The sequence below is a fragment of the Electrona antarctica genome (assembly GCF_951216825.1).
Source record: "Electrona antarctica genome assembly, chromosome: 8".
NCBI lineage: Eukaryota > Metazoa > Chordata > Actinopteri > Myctophiformes > Myctophidae > Electrona > Electrona antarctica.
In genome coordinates this window covers 960,500-973,997 of record NC_136789.1, presented here as the reverse complement: position 1 = coordinate 973,997, position 13,498 = coordinate 960,500, and the positions used below count along the sequence as shown (strand labels likewise).

The 13,498-nt window shown below is 44.9% G+C and overlaps 1 protein-coding gene across 2 annotated transcripts in view; it reads left to right on the top strand.

The window, feature by feature from the left end:
* The window catches only part of LOC306928506 (pecanex-like protein 3), a 40,185-nt gene that overhangs the window by 4,142 nt on the left and 22,545 nt on the right, over positions 1 to 13,498 (top strand). For both annotated transcript variants that reach the window (XM_079508681.1, XM_079508680.1), the window contains exons 3-13: positions 907 to 1,012; positions 1,219 to 1,258; positions 4,744 to 4,842; positions 5,010 to 6,779; positions 7,200 to 7,329; positions 8,290 to 8,459; positions 9,272 to 9,329; positions 9,647 to 9,788; positions 12,036 to 12,193; positions 12,454 to 12,607; positions 13,327 to 13,359. In XM_079508681.1, the coding sequence (XP_079364807.1) occupies positions 907 to 1,012; positions 1,219 to 1,258; positions 4,744 to 4,842; positions 5,010 to 6,779; positions 7,200 to 7,329; positions 8,290 to 8,459; positions 9,272 to 9,329; positions 9,647 to 9,788; positions 12,036 to 12,193; positions 12,454 to 12,607; positions 13,327 to 13,359 (2,860 nt within the window). The remainder of the gene's footprint in view (positions 1 to 906; positions 1,013 to 1,218; positions 1,259 to 4,743; positions 4,843 to 5,009; positions 6,780 to 7,199; positions 7,330 to 8,289; positions 8,460 to 9,271; positions 9,330 to 9,646; positions 9,789 to 12,035; positions 12,194 to 12,453; positions 12,608 to 13,326; positions 13,360 to 13,498) is intronic.

Here is a 13,498-nt window from a genome sequence, read left to right as displayed (position 1 = left end):
TAACAGAGCAAGACTGCCGGTTCAACAATGCACAAATACGCACGTACTGTAAACCACGGTGGAGCTCTTTGTCAGGCTGTTTAGGAGTCGGACAGATGGTGTATACGCCATTATTTCACAATATTGCACAGGATGACAGGGTACGGCGTGCCATTGGAAAATCCGATGCAGCCAGCCCAGAGAACCATGACCAGCACAGACACAGCCACTGGGGCCTGTAATATGTAAGAAATAGGACCTCATTAGTCACTTCTAAAATGTCAACTGTTAATAATTGTTGAGTATTAACAATTTGTTGCTTGGCAACATGGCAAGTAGGCTATTCATTACGGAAATGTACAAATGCCTATTATTATTATTATTATTATTATTAGTAGTAAAATATTTGTATTTATGTGATGTAAGTTTCAGGTCTTTGTTTCTCGTCAACTGTCAACTTGATGGGCCGCAATCCTGAATCAGTGATTTATTTTTCCAGACCACATTCTTCTGACTTCCTTTTTCAAATATCTATATATCTAAGTTTTTCTCCTCTTGGCCGTATTCCCACTTGTCCATGTTGTACACTCTAGGTTCACGACCTCTAAAGCCAGAATTAAGGCCATGATATTTAAATTATCGTTTTCAGCTGTCACATTATCAACACTATCATTCTTGTGCTATGATTAATACGATACAGCCGTTTCATAAATCACACATGAACCCTGTCATAACATGATTTCTACAGTTGGATCTGCACTGGTTTCTATGTTAGATTGATGAGAGCCATTAAGTCCCGTGAACAATAAGTGGATGTTTGTGCTATAGTTTGAAGAAGTACTATTGAAGGAGATCACAGCGTACTCAAATGCTGCATGGTGTATTTATTTCAGTCCTCTTTCCACTGCCGTTTTAATTTCCTCACAGGGACAGTCATGTCGGTGTGGAGATGACTGTGTTTCGGAAGGTCAACTCAACACCGCCTGTGCGCTGCAGCTCTCAGCACTCACTATTTGGGCTCAACCAGGTGTCGGTAAGGGTTACTACGTGCTAAGCAGTTGTTAATTTGCGCAGGGCTATTTTAAATCTCTCCCTTCTATTAACTTAAGTGCTTATATTTTGTTGTTAGTCGTCCTATGTGCTTTATATTCACATCCTAATGGATCTGTGTGTGTGTGGTTGTGTGGTTGTGTGTGTGTGTGTGTGTGTGTGTGTGTGCGCGTGCACGCTTGCTTTTAGGAGTTTTTACCTCAGCTGGAAGATACGGGAGGCACCAAGGGTATGTATCTGTGTTTTCATGCAGCCGCCATGCTGCGCATACTGGGCTAGGTTTACAATCTCACTGTGTGTAGTGTTGTATTTTTCATACCAATATGAAGCATACCAGTGAATGGTTCAAACCAGTGGTTACATGTTGTGAACCCCAGTCCCACATAGGGTTGGGATTTGTTAGGATTTGAACGGTTCCGGTTCCTAACGGTTCACTTAAAGGGGAAAACCACCCATTTTCAACATTTTACTATGTCATTAATATACCTTAGAGCTGTTGTGTGGAAAGTCCCCCCATTTTGTATTTCCTAGAACTGTAATTATGAAAAAAATCATTAACATGGTGAAACACATCTTGATGACATCATCAAGATGTGTTTCACCATGTTAATGATTTTTTCAGACCTCTAGTTCTAGGAAACACAGAATGTGGGAACTTTTTTATTATTTCCACACAGCTCTAAGGTACATTAATGACATAGTAAAATGTTGAAAATGAGTGGAATGCCCCTTTAACTGTTCCTAATATTATTATTGTTTCTGACATATGCTTATATTATAACTAACCAAGTACACAAATTCAATTATTGTATTTGCACTTTACAATTATGAGGTGGCACTATTATTTAAACTTCACCACCACCAGCTAGCCACCACGACAATATCATTGTTGCAATTTGTACTGTATATTAAATATACAGTACACATTGCAATAATGATATTGTTGTGGTGACAAATGTTGTGTCTTTAATGTTCAGATTAATTTAATATGAAGGACCCCAGTTAGACCCTAATGGAAACAAGCCATAGTGCTTTCTTGGGTTATAAAATCCTCTTAGCAGACCTTGTATTGAACTGTAGGCTACGTCCCTGTGCTTTTTTCTGCAAGCTGTTTATAAAGTAATCAATGTATGGAGGTATATATGCACCTAAAGGCTCGGCTATCAACAGCGATTAATTTAGAGCCAAACTAGAAAAAGTGCCCTTCTGGGCACAGGTCTCCACCAGGACGATAGGAGTGTGTGTGTGATGTTTGGCAAAATGTTTAGTTTGATATAAACAGTGATATAAACATGTTTGTTTGTTTTTTGCAACAATTTTCTTCATTGTGTTGAGGAAATGCAGAGTCAGATCACTCATAGCATCTCTGAGGATAGAATTCTGGATGAGCAGGACATGTGCAGCATTTTGTACAAAACGGGCCACTCCTGAAGACTTTGGAAGGCAATCTTAGCCAATCAGTGTAGAATCTGAGAAATCAAACAGACTCGTCTTGATCACATGACTACAGAGATCATGTATACCGATTTGCATGAGATTTGGATGAAATCTGTGCGACTAATATAAACAATGTGTTTAGCAGAAATCGGCCTCATGGTGGCGCTATAACCGGCAGATGTGGAGGGATGCAGGGAAAATGTTTTTCCATGCCTCTAGGGAGTGCGCATACAAAGTTGTACACAGAACGATGCAGTTATAGCTAAAAACAGGAATTGCCCTGTTATAGCGCCACCATGAGGCTGGTTTGGAAAATAAATTGTGTCATGTCGTCCTCAGCCTAGTGGAAATGTGCGTGTATAATTTCACGTAATTGCACACTGTGTTTGTGATTTGTGGCATTTTGTTCGAAACGGACCAATCATGTGAGCTTTGGAAGCGAATCTTAGCCAATCAGGAAGGAAGATGGGAAATGGTGCAGATCCGTGTTGATCACATGACTATGGCGATAGTGTATACCGAATTGTGTGATGTATGGATAAAATGTGTACGAGTAATCTACAGAAATGTGTTTTGCCTAAATCAGCCTCATGGTGGCGCTATAACAGGCCGTTGAGGAATATTTGGGGTAGAGGTTCGTCGTTGGCATCCAGGGAGTGTGTGTGCAAAGTTTGGCATGGATCGGGCCAACGGTGCCGGAGATTAGCTGGTAACAGACGGACGGAAGGAAGGAAGGAAGGACGGACGGACGGACGGACGCACACACACACACACACACACACACACACACACACACGGACGGAGTGCAAAACATACTCTCTCCCCATGCCTTCGGCCTGGTGGAGACAATCAAAAGCAGTTGAGTTGCTCAGATAGCACAGATACTGTGCAGATCTAGTAAGAGTAATGACACTCCCGTTGACTCGCAATGGAATGCGGAAGTGCTCATTCTATCTCAATGGAATAGTTCCAGCCATAGGAGCAATGTTTGGAACTATCGCCCATAGGCACCCGCTTTGCGGCGAGATCAAAGCGTGTCACCACTCTCTTACTACATTACTCTGGTGTTAACCTACACCCTTTGGTATTGCTTCTCAAAGTGGGGTCCAGCAGTTCCAGGGGGTCCCTAGCTAAATTTATGAATATCATAAATATCTATTTAACCACTTTAATCATACACATTGGCTATTTGAAAATAGCTACAAGCTCACACACAAAATATTTTTCCGACGGGGGTCCGCAAATACAAATACATATTAATTTAGGGGTCTTTGAGTGAGCAGAGCCATCTGCCTTTCATGATTTTCAAGGCAAAAAAAGCAAAGCACTCTGTCTTAAAATACCATGTCATTCCTAAGTGAGACTTCGGTTTATGTTGTGGTTTTACCCTCTCTCTAAGGGATTTAAAATGTTATGCTTGCAAGTGTTGATCCTATCTGCTTCCATGGAATACTATAACGCTTTGCTGAGGAGCGCAGTGAGTGTAGACATCTCCTGCTTCCCTCTCTGCCCAGAAGAAATGGGGCGGGGACTTTGGACACAGAACACGACCAATCTATAAGCAAACTATGCCTTGCATTGCGGTGCAGTAGCGACGCGTTGCTAGCTTGTAGATTTGTTATTTTTGGTGAACGAAATGCAGAAGTATAAATTACACATCATAGAACGTGCATTCACTGCATCTGATGCAGCAAATTTATCGTGATGGAAATGATGACTCTAAAATGCCGTATCGTGGAGACATTGTATCGTCCCGGCGATATTTATCACCATATCGAACACCCCTACTCCCAACAGCATAACATGTTGAATTTTATTTTTGACAAGTGCACTTGTCAAAAATGGTGTATAGTGCAATGTATAGCATGATGGGTTGGCACTGGAAGAAAATGCAAAATATACTGGGATTGGTATTATACTAGTTTGAACTCATACCAAGTTATATAAATCAGTCCATTCTTTGTTTTGGAGGATGCCTTGATAATATTCTTGATATATCTTGATTAATATTATAACGTTATCTTTCATGCCTGTACTGAGGTAATAGGTACTGTTAAGTGTTAACCACTCTATCTTGACTGAATGAGATTAGCCTAGTGAGATAGTCTCTGAGTATTTGGAATGAGATAAACGGCGGGGTCATAGTTGTCACATCACTTATTCACCATTTCTTCTTGTTGTGCTTTGTACTATGACAATAAAGTCATGTTTACTCTTCTGTTCTGTTCTATTCCTACTAGTCGTGTTGTAACCACAGTTTCCATATTTGCACTTCAGATATCAGGGAGCTAATGCGGGAGCAAGGCAGCAATAATGTAATTGTGACTTCAGCTCACCGGGAGATTCTACGTCAGAGCTCCCAAGATACAATCAGTAGTAAGCAAGCTTTTACTTTGTAGGGTTGCAGAATTAACTGAACAATGTCTGTTTTTTTGTTTTGTTTTTCCTTAAGGTTCAAATCAAGCTTATTTATTGAGAATGAAAAAACAATAATAATTTCATGACCGGCTCGTTTTTTCTAATGTTTATTTCTCGCTCAACAGGGGCTGCTAGTGTCGTCCAGTCCTGCTTGGCTGCAGCTCTCGGAGGGGAATTCCCAGGCCTAATGGGAGTGTCTGGAGTGTCAAGCGTTTTCAGAGAGCCTGGGGATTGTCTGTCTATACCACCCTCCCCCTCCAGTCAGGAAGACGGTGGGGAGAGAGAACACATACTGGAGGTGGAGGTTGGGGCGCTGGAGCGACTGTCTCCCCAGAGTCCTGAGGGACACTGTATGAGGGCTTACTCTCCCCTTGGTCCCTCCGCTGAGTCCGAGAGCCTGGGGGAGACTCCCCTTAGCCCACTTATAAAGAGCAGCTTGAGCGAAGAGCTAAGTCAGAACCTTCTGGGTCTGGGCCTCGACCCTGTCGCATTTGGCCCTGGGACAGAGCACCCGGGAAGCCGCAGTGGGGTGGCCCTAGCCGCTGGTTCCACGGATAGCTGCTTCAGTGCCGGAGGGGCCACGACGGACCGTGAGACCCTCAGCACCGTTAGCAGCTACCGCAGCGAGAAAACGGACTCCACGCAGCTTGAGAGCCCCTCGTTCAGCCTGCCACGACCCACAGACGCACGGGCGTTCTCCTCAGTCCCTGCCGCAGGCTCTGAGCTCCCCGAGCCCTTGGAGGACCCAACGGCTCAGGACGGCAGTGACACTGACAACCTGTCCGACAGCGTGCTGCTGCGTTCACCTTCCAAAGATCACTCCCTCGGCCAAGGGCTGGACAGGACACTCGTAGAGGGGGAGGACTTGCCCTCTGATATCGCACAGCCACCTCTTCTCCCCCAACAGAACTCCTCCCCCTCGAGCAGTGACCGCTCGATGGACATTCGTGATATAGATCGGATCGCCCTGGTTCCCCCGCCGCCCCCGCCGCGACAGGCCAACTCGGTGTCCTCAGGGCTGGCCCTGGGTCTAGTGAGCTCTGAGCCTGCCCTCCCCGTGTCCTCAGCCCCTTTCCTGCTATCAGACCGGCCTACGCTGCAGGCCCAGCAGCAGGTGGTTCGCCCCAAAGACCTGAAGCTACTGCGGACATCCGCGGGCCACAGGCCAGGCCGACGGAAAGCCCCCCGAGCCCCCCGCAAGCGGGTCGGCGCAATGAGCGGCAGCTTCGACTGTGGCCCGTACAGGCGTCACCACAGCCACAGGCAGCACAGGGACTACATCCCTGTGCGTAGCCGGCTGGGCGTCAAGGCATACAGCGAGAGCCTATTTGAGGACTCCAGCGATGAGGACGACGGCAGCGACATGAGCGCTGGCTCCAGCCTGGGGTCTCAGCGGCGCTACAGCTCCGACGATGATGACGACGACGACGAAGATGACTCGAGTTCCTCTACCTCCTGCTACTCCCCAGACCTCACCAACGCTGGCGTCGTGTCCCCTCTACCCTCTGCAGCTCCGCCGCCCGCCCCACAAAGGGACGGGGAGTTGCCAGACTCTGTGGCCGGCCCCTCACACACGCACTCACGTGCTGCTCATCGCTCAGCCAGCACGGCAAGCGCAAAGACTCACGCCAGGGTGCTCAGCATGGACGGGGCCGGTGGGGGTCAGAGCACCACAGCGGCTGTGCCCCCTGTGGCTCTCGCCATGCCCTTGTCCTCCACTCCAGCCCCCCGCACCCTCACACTCTCCAAGTCTGACCTGGAGGCCCGGAACATCCACACTGACGGCTTTCCTGGAGCTCATCACCACCGGCTGGACTCTCTGGGAGGCTCCTGGACTGGGAACCAGATGGGGTGGAGGACAGGAGAGCTGGTTGAAGAGGGGGCTGTGGGCGGAGGTGAGGTTTTTAAATGGCAGTTTATGTATTCATTTTAACTGTTTACATACACTAATTACAGCACTGGTCTTTGGCATATGGTCTCTGTTGTATATCGTCTCTGTTGTATCTCTGTATTTCAGCTTGTTTTTATGTAAATGAAATAAATAATGCCCTACTTCGTTGTATCGTACAAAATTGCAGATCTGCAAGCTTACAACACATTGCAATGTGACCTCCTGTTTTTGCTACTTTTCATAGCTCATATGAAGATGCAATGCATATGCAACGCATTAGAGCTATGGACCAGAGCTACATTATTGTAGCTCTGGTCTGCTAGTTTACAACTTTTGTCTGTACAGTAGGCAGCCAATGTAGTTATTATTTACTTCGTTTCTATTTTATAGGCAAATATTTTCATATGTCACTGTCCCCCTACAGCCATGGCCCCAGAGGACGGGGGCAAACGTGACTCAGTCAGCAGTGTAAAGAGGACCCAGGCCATCCGCAGGAGACACAACGCAGGCAGCAACCCCACACCTCCCCCCTCCACCATGGGATCCCCACCCAGGTCAGCCAAGCTAAATCATGCGAACAAGCTAGCAATATTCACACAGGTGTTTGAGTTATACTTGTTATAATGTCGTCAATGTGGCGGAAGGTTGGAAAAAAGATATATGGAGAGTATCTGTAGAGTTTGTCACAGCTAAGCTTCTGGGTTTTAAAAATACCAAGCACATTGATTTCATCCTGCACAACATTGAATGTTCACAACATTCATGCTCCACATGAGCGCAGCACTAACCTCCTCCTGTGTTATTTCATATTAAAAATCACACCCGTGTGAAGTAAGTGGTGCAACTCCGTGTGGGAGTCCCTGGTGTGGTCCCCGAGACTTCCAGACCCACAGGAACGTGTCCAGGGTGCCGGCCCAGTTCCGGCAAGCCGCCCCGCGTCTGAAACGGTTGAGAAATGACAGTTACACCGTGTGGGGGTCCCTCTACTGTACTGTCACTGTACTGTCACACCCGAAATCATCATATATACAGTTAATATGTGTGTGTGTTAAGCTGTGCAACAGTGACACTTGGTTGTGAAAACCAACCAAACGCTATTTTCGTGCTCAGACCTAGCCAGGGACGGACACAGCCAGCCAGCCACCCACAGACACACAAAGCTGCGTAAGGAAGTGGTTGCACCACTTAAAAAAATCACACCTGTGTGAAGTAAGGGGCCCTCTAATCAATTATTGTACCAACCTTGAAACATACCGTAGTTACGTCACCAAGAATGGTGGTCCCTTATTGGCCAAGGGTTTCCACAGACATACCGACAGCCAATTTGCACGGACACATATGACGTAAATTCTCCATTCATTGTCAATGGCATTTAATGTTTGTTAAGACAGAATCTGTATGTAGAAATAATGTAGTAATTGAAAATCGGCAGTGAATCTAGATCTGCATGTGAAAATATAATTTAAATGCTAGCTGGGTAATCAATGGAAAAACAAACCAAACTGTCAATGTAGCCTCCAGGACCTCCAGAGGGCTCGGACCTCCTCCCACTCCCGGACCCGTACACTGCCCTCAGCCTTACAGTTCGCCTCCTCGCTGCTGCTGCCCCGTGGTGGCATCCACGAGGCCTCCACCTTCGACGACACATCAGAGGGGGCCGTGCACTACTTCTACGATGAGAGTGGTGAGTGAATATTAATGGCAACTATGCTGCACTTCCTGCGAGTTGTGGTGTTTAAACCTGCGTGCGTGTGTGACCCCCATTTGAGAATTGTACTTACAGTGGTGTAACGATATGTGTTTTTGTATTGAACAGTTCGGCAAGCACCACGAACCAAACCTTTTTTTTAAATCAACTCTTGTTATCAACAAGTCAGACCAAACAAAGTCATGAAAGCTGCTCCATGCTGTCTGCCCCTCCCACCCCCAAACACTATTCCAGTCACAGTCTGAGACATATTGAAAAGTGTGCTATGCTAATACTGCCATAGATGGTAGAGACCAATAACAGAACATCAACAGGCCTGGTGTTCCCTGTGAATTATGGCAAGAGAGCAGTTGGTAAGAAAAAAACGCTATGTTGCGTTTTCTGCATGAGCGTAGGTTTTGTCTGCCGACATCACCCCACTGTGTCAAAAAAAGAGCAACATGCTACAAACCTTCCCTTACTTTTCAACATGCTTAATGTAATCCATATAGTACAGCTACAGGTATATACTCAGTGCTGATAGACTTATATACAGGTACCATAATGTACATTCATAATTTATTTTCGTTGCTTCATTGATATTCATATATTCACTGTACATTTATATTTAGTAATAGACAGTAATCTGTTCACTCATTCAGATCCAGTGCAGATAACTAGGGCCAGCAGCTTAGTATTTTATTTTACCTTTACATAATGCAACAGTAGTGGCTGGAGTGGCCTGCATAGTCTCTTTTCAAACTCTGCACTTGCACTCAAAGAGGTTGATTTGTGTTTCTGGGTAACAGGAGTGAAGAGATCATATACATTTGGACCTGCTGGAGGTGGTTATGAGGACCCAGTGCAGTAAGTTATCAAGCTTTTATATTGAATCATTTTATCCTTTTTCACCCCATGAATTTAATACTTAGATTTGATATTTTTGCTACAGAATGTCTATAATGACATGGCCAAAATAGGAATGACAGTATGAAAGTGATTAATTCCTTTGGATCCATTGGAACACAGATTGTATTTAAAATGTTCAGTTTTTTTACGTACAACCAGACAGAGATGATATGCAGTATTTCAAGTGCAGTATTGTCCCCTTACCTGAACTAGGGCTCATAACTACAGTATACAGGGTATATACTTAACATTTGTTGACGTTACCTGACTTGCAGGGAGAGAGAGAGACAGTCGCAGTCCTCTAGCTTCACCTCCACTGAGGTCCAGGAGGGGGCACCAGTGCTGTCCATGCTCCAGCCCAGGCCGGTGGTTCTACAGGGTATGCAGGTGCGCAGGGTGCCGTTGGAGATGCCTGAGGTGAGCACTGCTTGCTTGTTTCATGTGCTATCACTGTGGGGGCGGCGGTGGCTCAGGGGTAGAGTTTCTGGATGGTAACCACAAGGTTTGAAGGTCCCAGCGTGTCCTTGAGCAAGACACTGAACCCCTAATTGCTCCTGATGTGCTGGTTGGTGCCTTGCATGGTTTCCACCGCCATCAGTGTATGAATGTGTGGGTGAATGTAATCAATGGTCAAGGCTCCAAGGCTCCAAGAATTGACAAAGTCCAAACATTTTTTCGTATTTATTTACCTCCAAAACTAATGAACAGCCCAGACAGGATTGTCACAGCCAAGGTCTGAGGCAAAAATAATACTGGCCAAAATACACTTTCACAAACCGAAAGTAAGAAATAACACTTGACAACTAAACTAAGAAAAAAACAAAACAAAAAAACAAGAACTTAAGAAACTGAAAACAGGATATGCCTTCCCTGAAAGCCCTGGCAGCTCTCCCTTGGGGTTGTTTACTCGTTAGTCTCAAGAAAACTGAGTATTTCATTCTGAGCATCATCCCCTCAACATTTCCAGCCTCCCTTACTGTATATCCCAGATGAGAATGAGACCCACCCACAATTAGTAATTAGCATCATCATCAACCCAAATCAACTAATGACCTAACCACTGACCCATGAGTTAACTATACCATTACACATTTCTTTAACAGACTCTGAATGTATTTCAAGGCATCAAATAAATAACAAAACAATTACAATAGAATTTGGCAATAGAGAGTATGCACATGCATGATTTTCCCATCAGGACACGCCCCCCTCATCTAGACCGAGTGGCAAAACATTGAGCAGCATGGAGTGTTGGAGTTTGGAAGCACTCGTTGGAAATCACTCAACCGTCCTGCGTACCACCTGTTTCTAAATGTCACATAATGCAGGAGGCAGCAAAATGTTGTGTTATTGAAAACAAGCACTTCCAAACTCTGACACTTAAAAAAATAATCAAATGCAGGGCATTTCTTGACAGAAAGTAGCTCATAATGTTTCTATGGTAGATTTTTATGAAACAAAAACTTTGTAAATAGAAAGAGGATAATTCAAGCTTTTCGTACAGCTGCAATGTTGGTGAGTTTAACATTGTTTAATGCAATCAGACAGGACTTTTCTGTTTGGATGAATGGGCTGTCAAGGCCAGAAAGTAGTTTTTTGCCACTCAGTGGGCGTTCCCGCATAACTTCCAGGTACGATGATGTCATGTGCATACCCTCTATAGAGCGTCGCAGTCCCGCCTCCTACCCTGGACCAGGAAATGAAACCCAATGCATTTTCCTCATAGACATTTCTTAAAGTATTTATTTAAAGACGGTTACGCCGCGGACAAAGCCAACTCGAGTCGTGACAACTCATGACAACACAAACAATATTTTGGACCAAACAAATAATTAGAAAGAAGAAAAAAACGGCAGGTTACAACACTTTTTTTGTTGTTTTTCTTCTTTGTAATTATTTGTTTGGTCCAAAATATTGTTTGTGTTGTCATGAGTTGTCACGACTCGAGTTGGCTTTGTCCGCGGCGTAACCGTCTTTAAATAAATACTTTAAGAAATGTCTATGAGGAAAATGCATTGGGTTTCATTTCCTGGTCCAGGGTAGGAGGCGGGACTGCGACACTCTATATACAGATAAGACTATATAGACAACAACACTGGCTGCTACACGGACACACCTCCAAGCCAGCTTGATGACAGTCAATTAATGGAAGCCGCTGTGCAGTGTAGGTTCAGTTTTACACTGTTGAGTCTTTTAGTGTACATAAGGTTGCCTCGTGACAGTCTCCCTAAGTGGGCTAAATAAATTAACGCAGAGTATCACTCTAGTCCAGTGCACACCCAAATGGTGTGCCGCCTGCAAGGCACACTGGTGTGACGAGAGAAAGTCCAGGTGTGCTTCAGGAGTTTGTGTCAACCACACATTATTCTTTATACAAAGATTACAAAAAGCTAAGTTGTCTTTATAAGTTAAATACTCAATTTCACACCTGAATTGTATTTGACGAGCTAACGAAGATGAGGTAAATGTTCAGGCGCAGACATATTTATGAACAAATGCACAGACTCCCTGTTTGCTCTTAGCAACGCATGTTTTTGTGTTGAACAGCTCTCTGGAGATTCCTAGTCCGTGCAGTAATTGTCATAATTGCCATAATGATAATAAAACTGGTTCTGATGAATATTCAGGAGTCCTCTCAACCCTCTTATCACCACACCTCTCTAGTTTGACCTGGACCACGAGTCTCTACAGGAGTCCCAGGAGAACACTCTGATGATTGAGGAGAAGGCCAAACCCAAACAATACTATCGCTTCTGGGTGCTGCCAAGGAAGTGGCTGAGGGTTCGCTATGACCGGCTGGCCCTGCTAGCCTTGTTAGACAGGTAGGATGATAGATGGATGTTTTAATAGGGTGTTGAAAATGAAATTAATATGTTGAAAATATGCATATTTGATAGCTCTCACAAAAATAACCATGCACCTACAAGGTGACTAAAATGTGTTTAAAATGTAAATTCTGATGTGTAAAAGCCATGCATCATTCTTTGAATTGTGAAAGTGGATTGTAAAGAACGCTATCAAAACCATGCGAAGTGGTAGTTACACGTCTAGTGCAACTGACCCCACTTCACCCTTGTGTCAGGAACCGGCGCGTGGGGGAGAATGTGTTTGCCGTGGTGCTGGCCAGCCTGGTGGCCTTCCTGGGGTTCCTGCTGCTGCTCCAGGGCTTCTTCAGGGACATTTGGGTCTTCCAGTTCTGCCTGGTCATCGCCAGCTGCCAGTACTCCTTACTCAAGGTGCAGTCCTGCCTCTGGCTTGCAAGAACTGAATCTTCCTCATTCTGTTTTAGATTTTGGAGCATTTTGTTGATGCCATTATCAAGAGAAACTTCAAATTTAATCCAGAACAGGGTCATACAAGCATGGCTATCGAATATAGCCTGGCTAATAAGCCAGACTAATATCACACAACACTGTCGCGGTATATCAGTCTGGGCTGGCTCCACTTGGATTTCATTTCCCGTCAAACATTTTCTCTTCGACGCAATTGGTCAGAGCTACTGTCAGTCAAAGGTCTCAAGCATTGAACGTCACTGTACCAAAGCCCGCCTATATTGCATACCGTGTCCCGATTGGTCCGACCTGTTCTCTGCTGTAGGAAAGAGGCGTGCTACTGAGCCTCGCCAGACCGTAATCCGCTGGTAGGCAACTTTTTTTTGCCAACGGCTGATTCGGTCTGGTTTATTAACCAGGCTATATCGAATAAGCTTCACTTTCTCATGCACCAGCAGTCTAAGCAACTAACAGTTGCAATAAGAAGTGAAAAGGCCACAATCATTAATCTAGAAGCTTAGATAACGAATGTTGGTGCTGTCAGAAGAATGGAGACATATAGCTCTCATCTACATTAGATATTTGATGTATGATCTCTTCATTGTTATCTCCTTAAACTGTTTTTTTTAAACTTTTTTTAAGTGTAACTTACCATCAATCCATGCCAACATCTTTTCTTACAGAGTGTACAACCTGATGCAGCGTCTCCAATGCATGTGAGTGTTTTATTTCCAGTTGATAACTTAAGCACTTGGGTGGTGTAGGGGTGAAGTTTCTGTCCACCACCACGGCGAGTCAAAGACTAGGGGTTTGGATCCTCTGTGTCGGGTACATAAGGCTGGGCCTGGGTAGCCA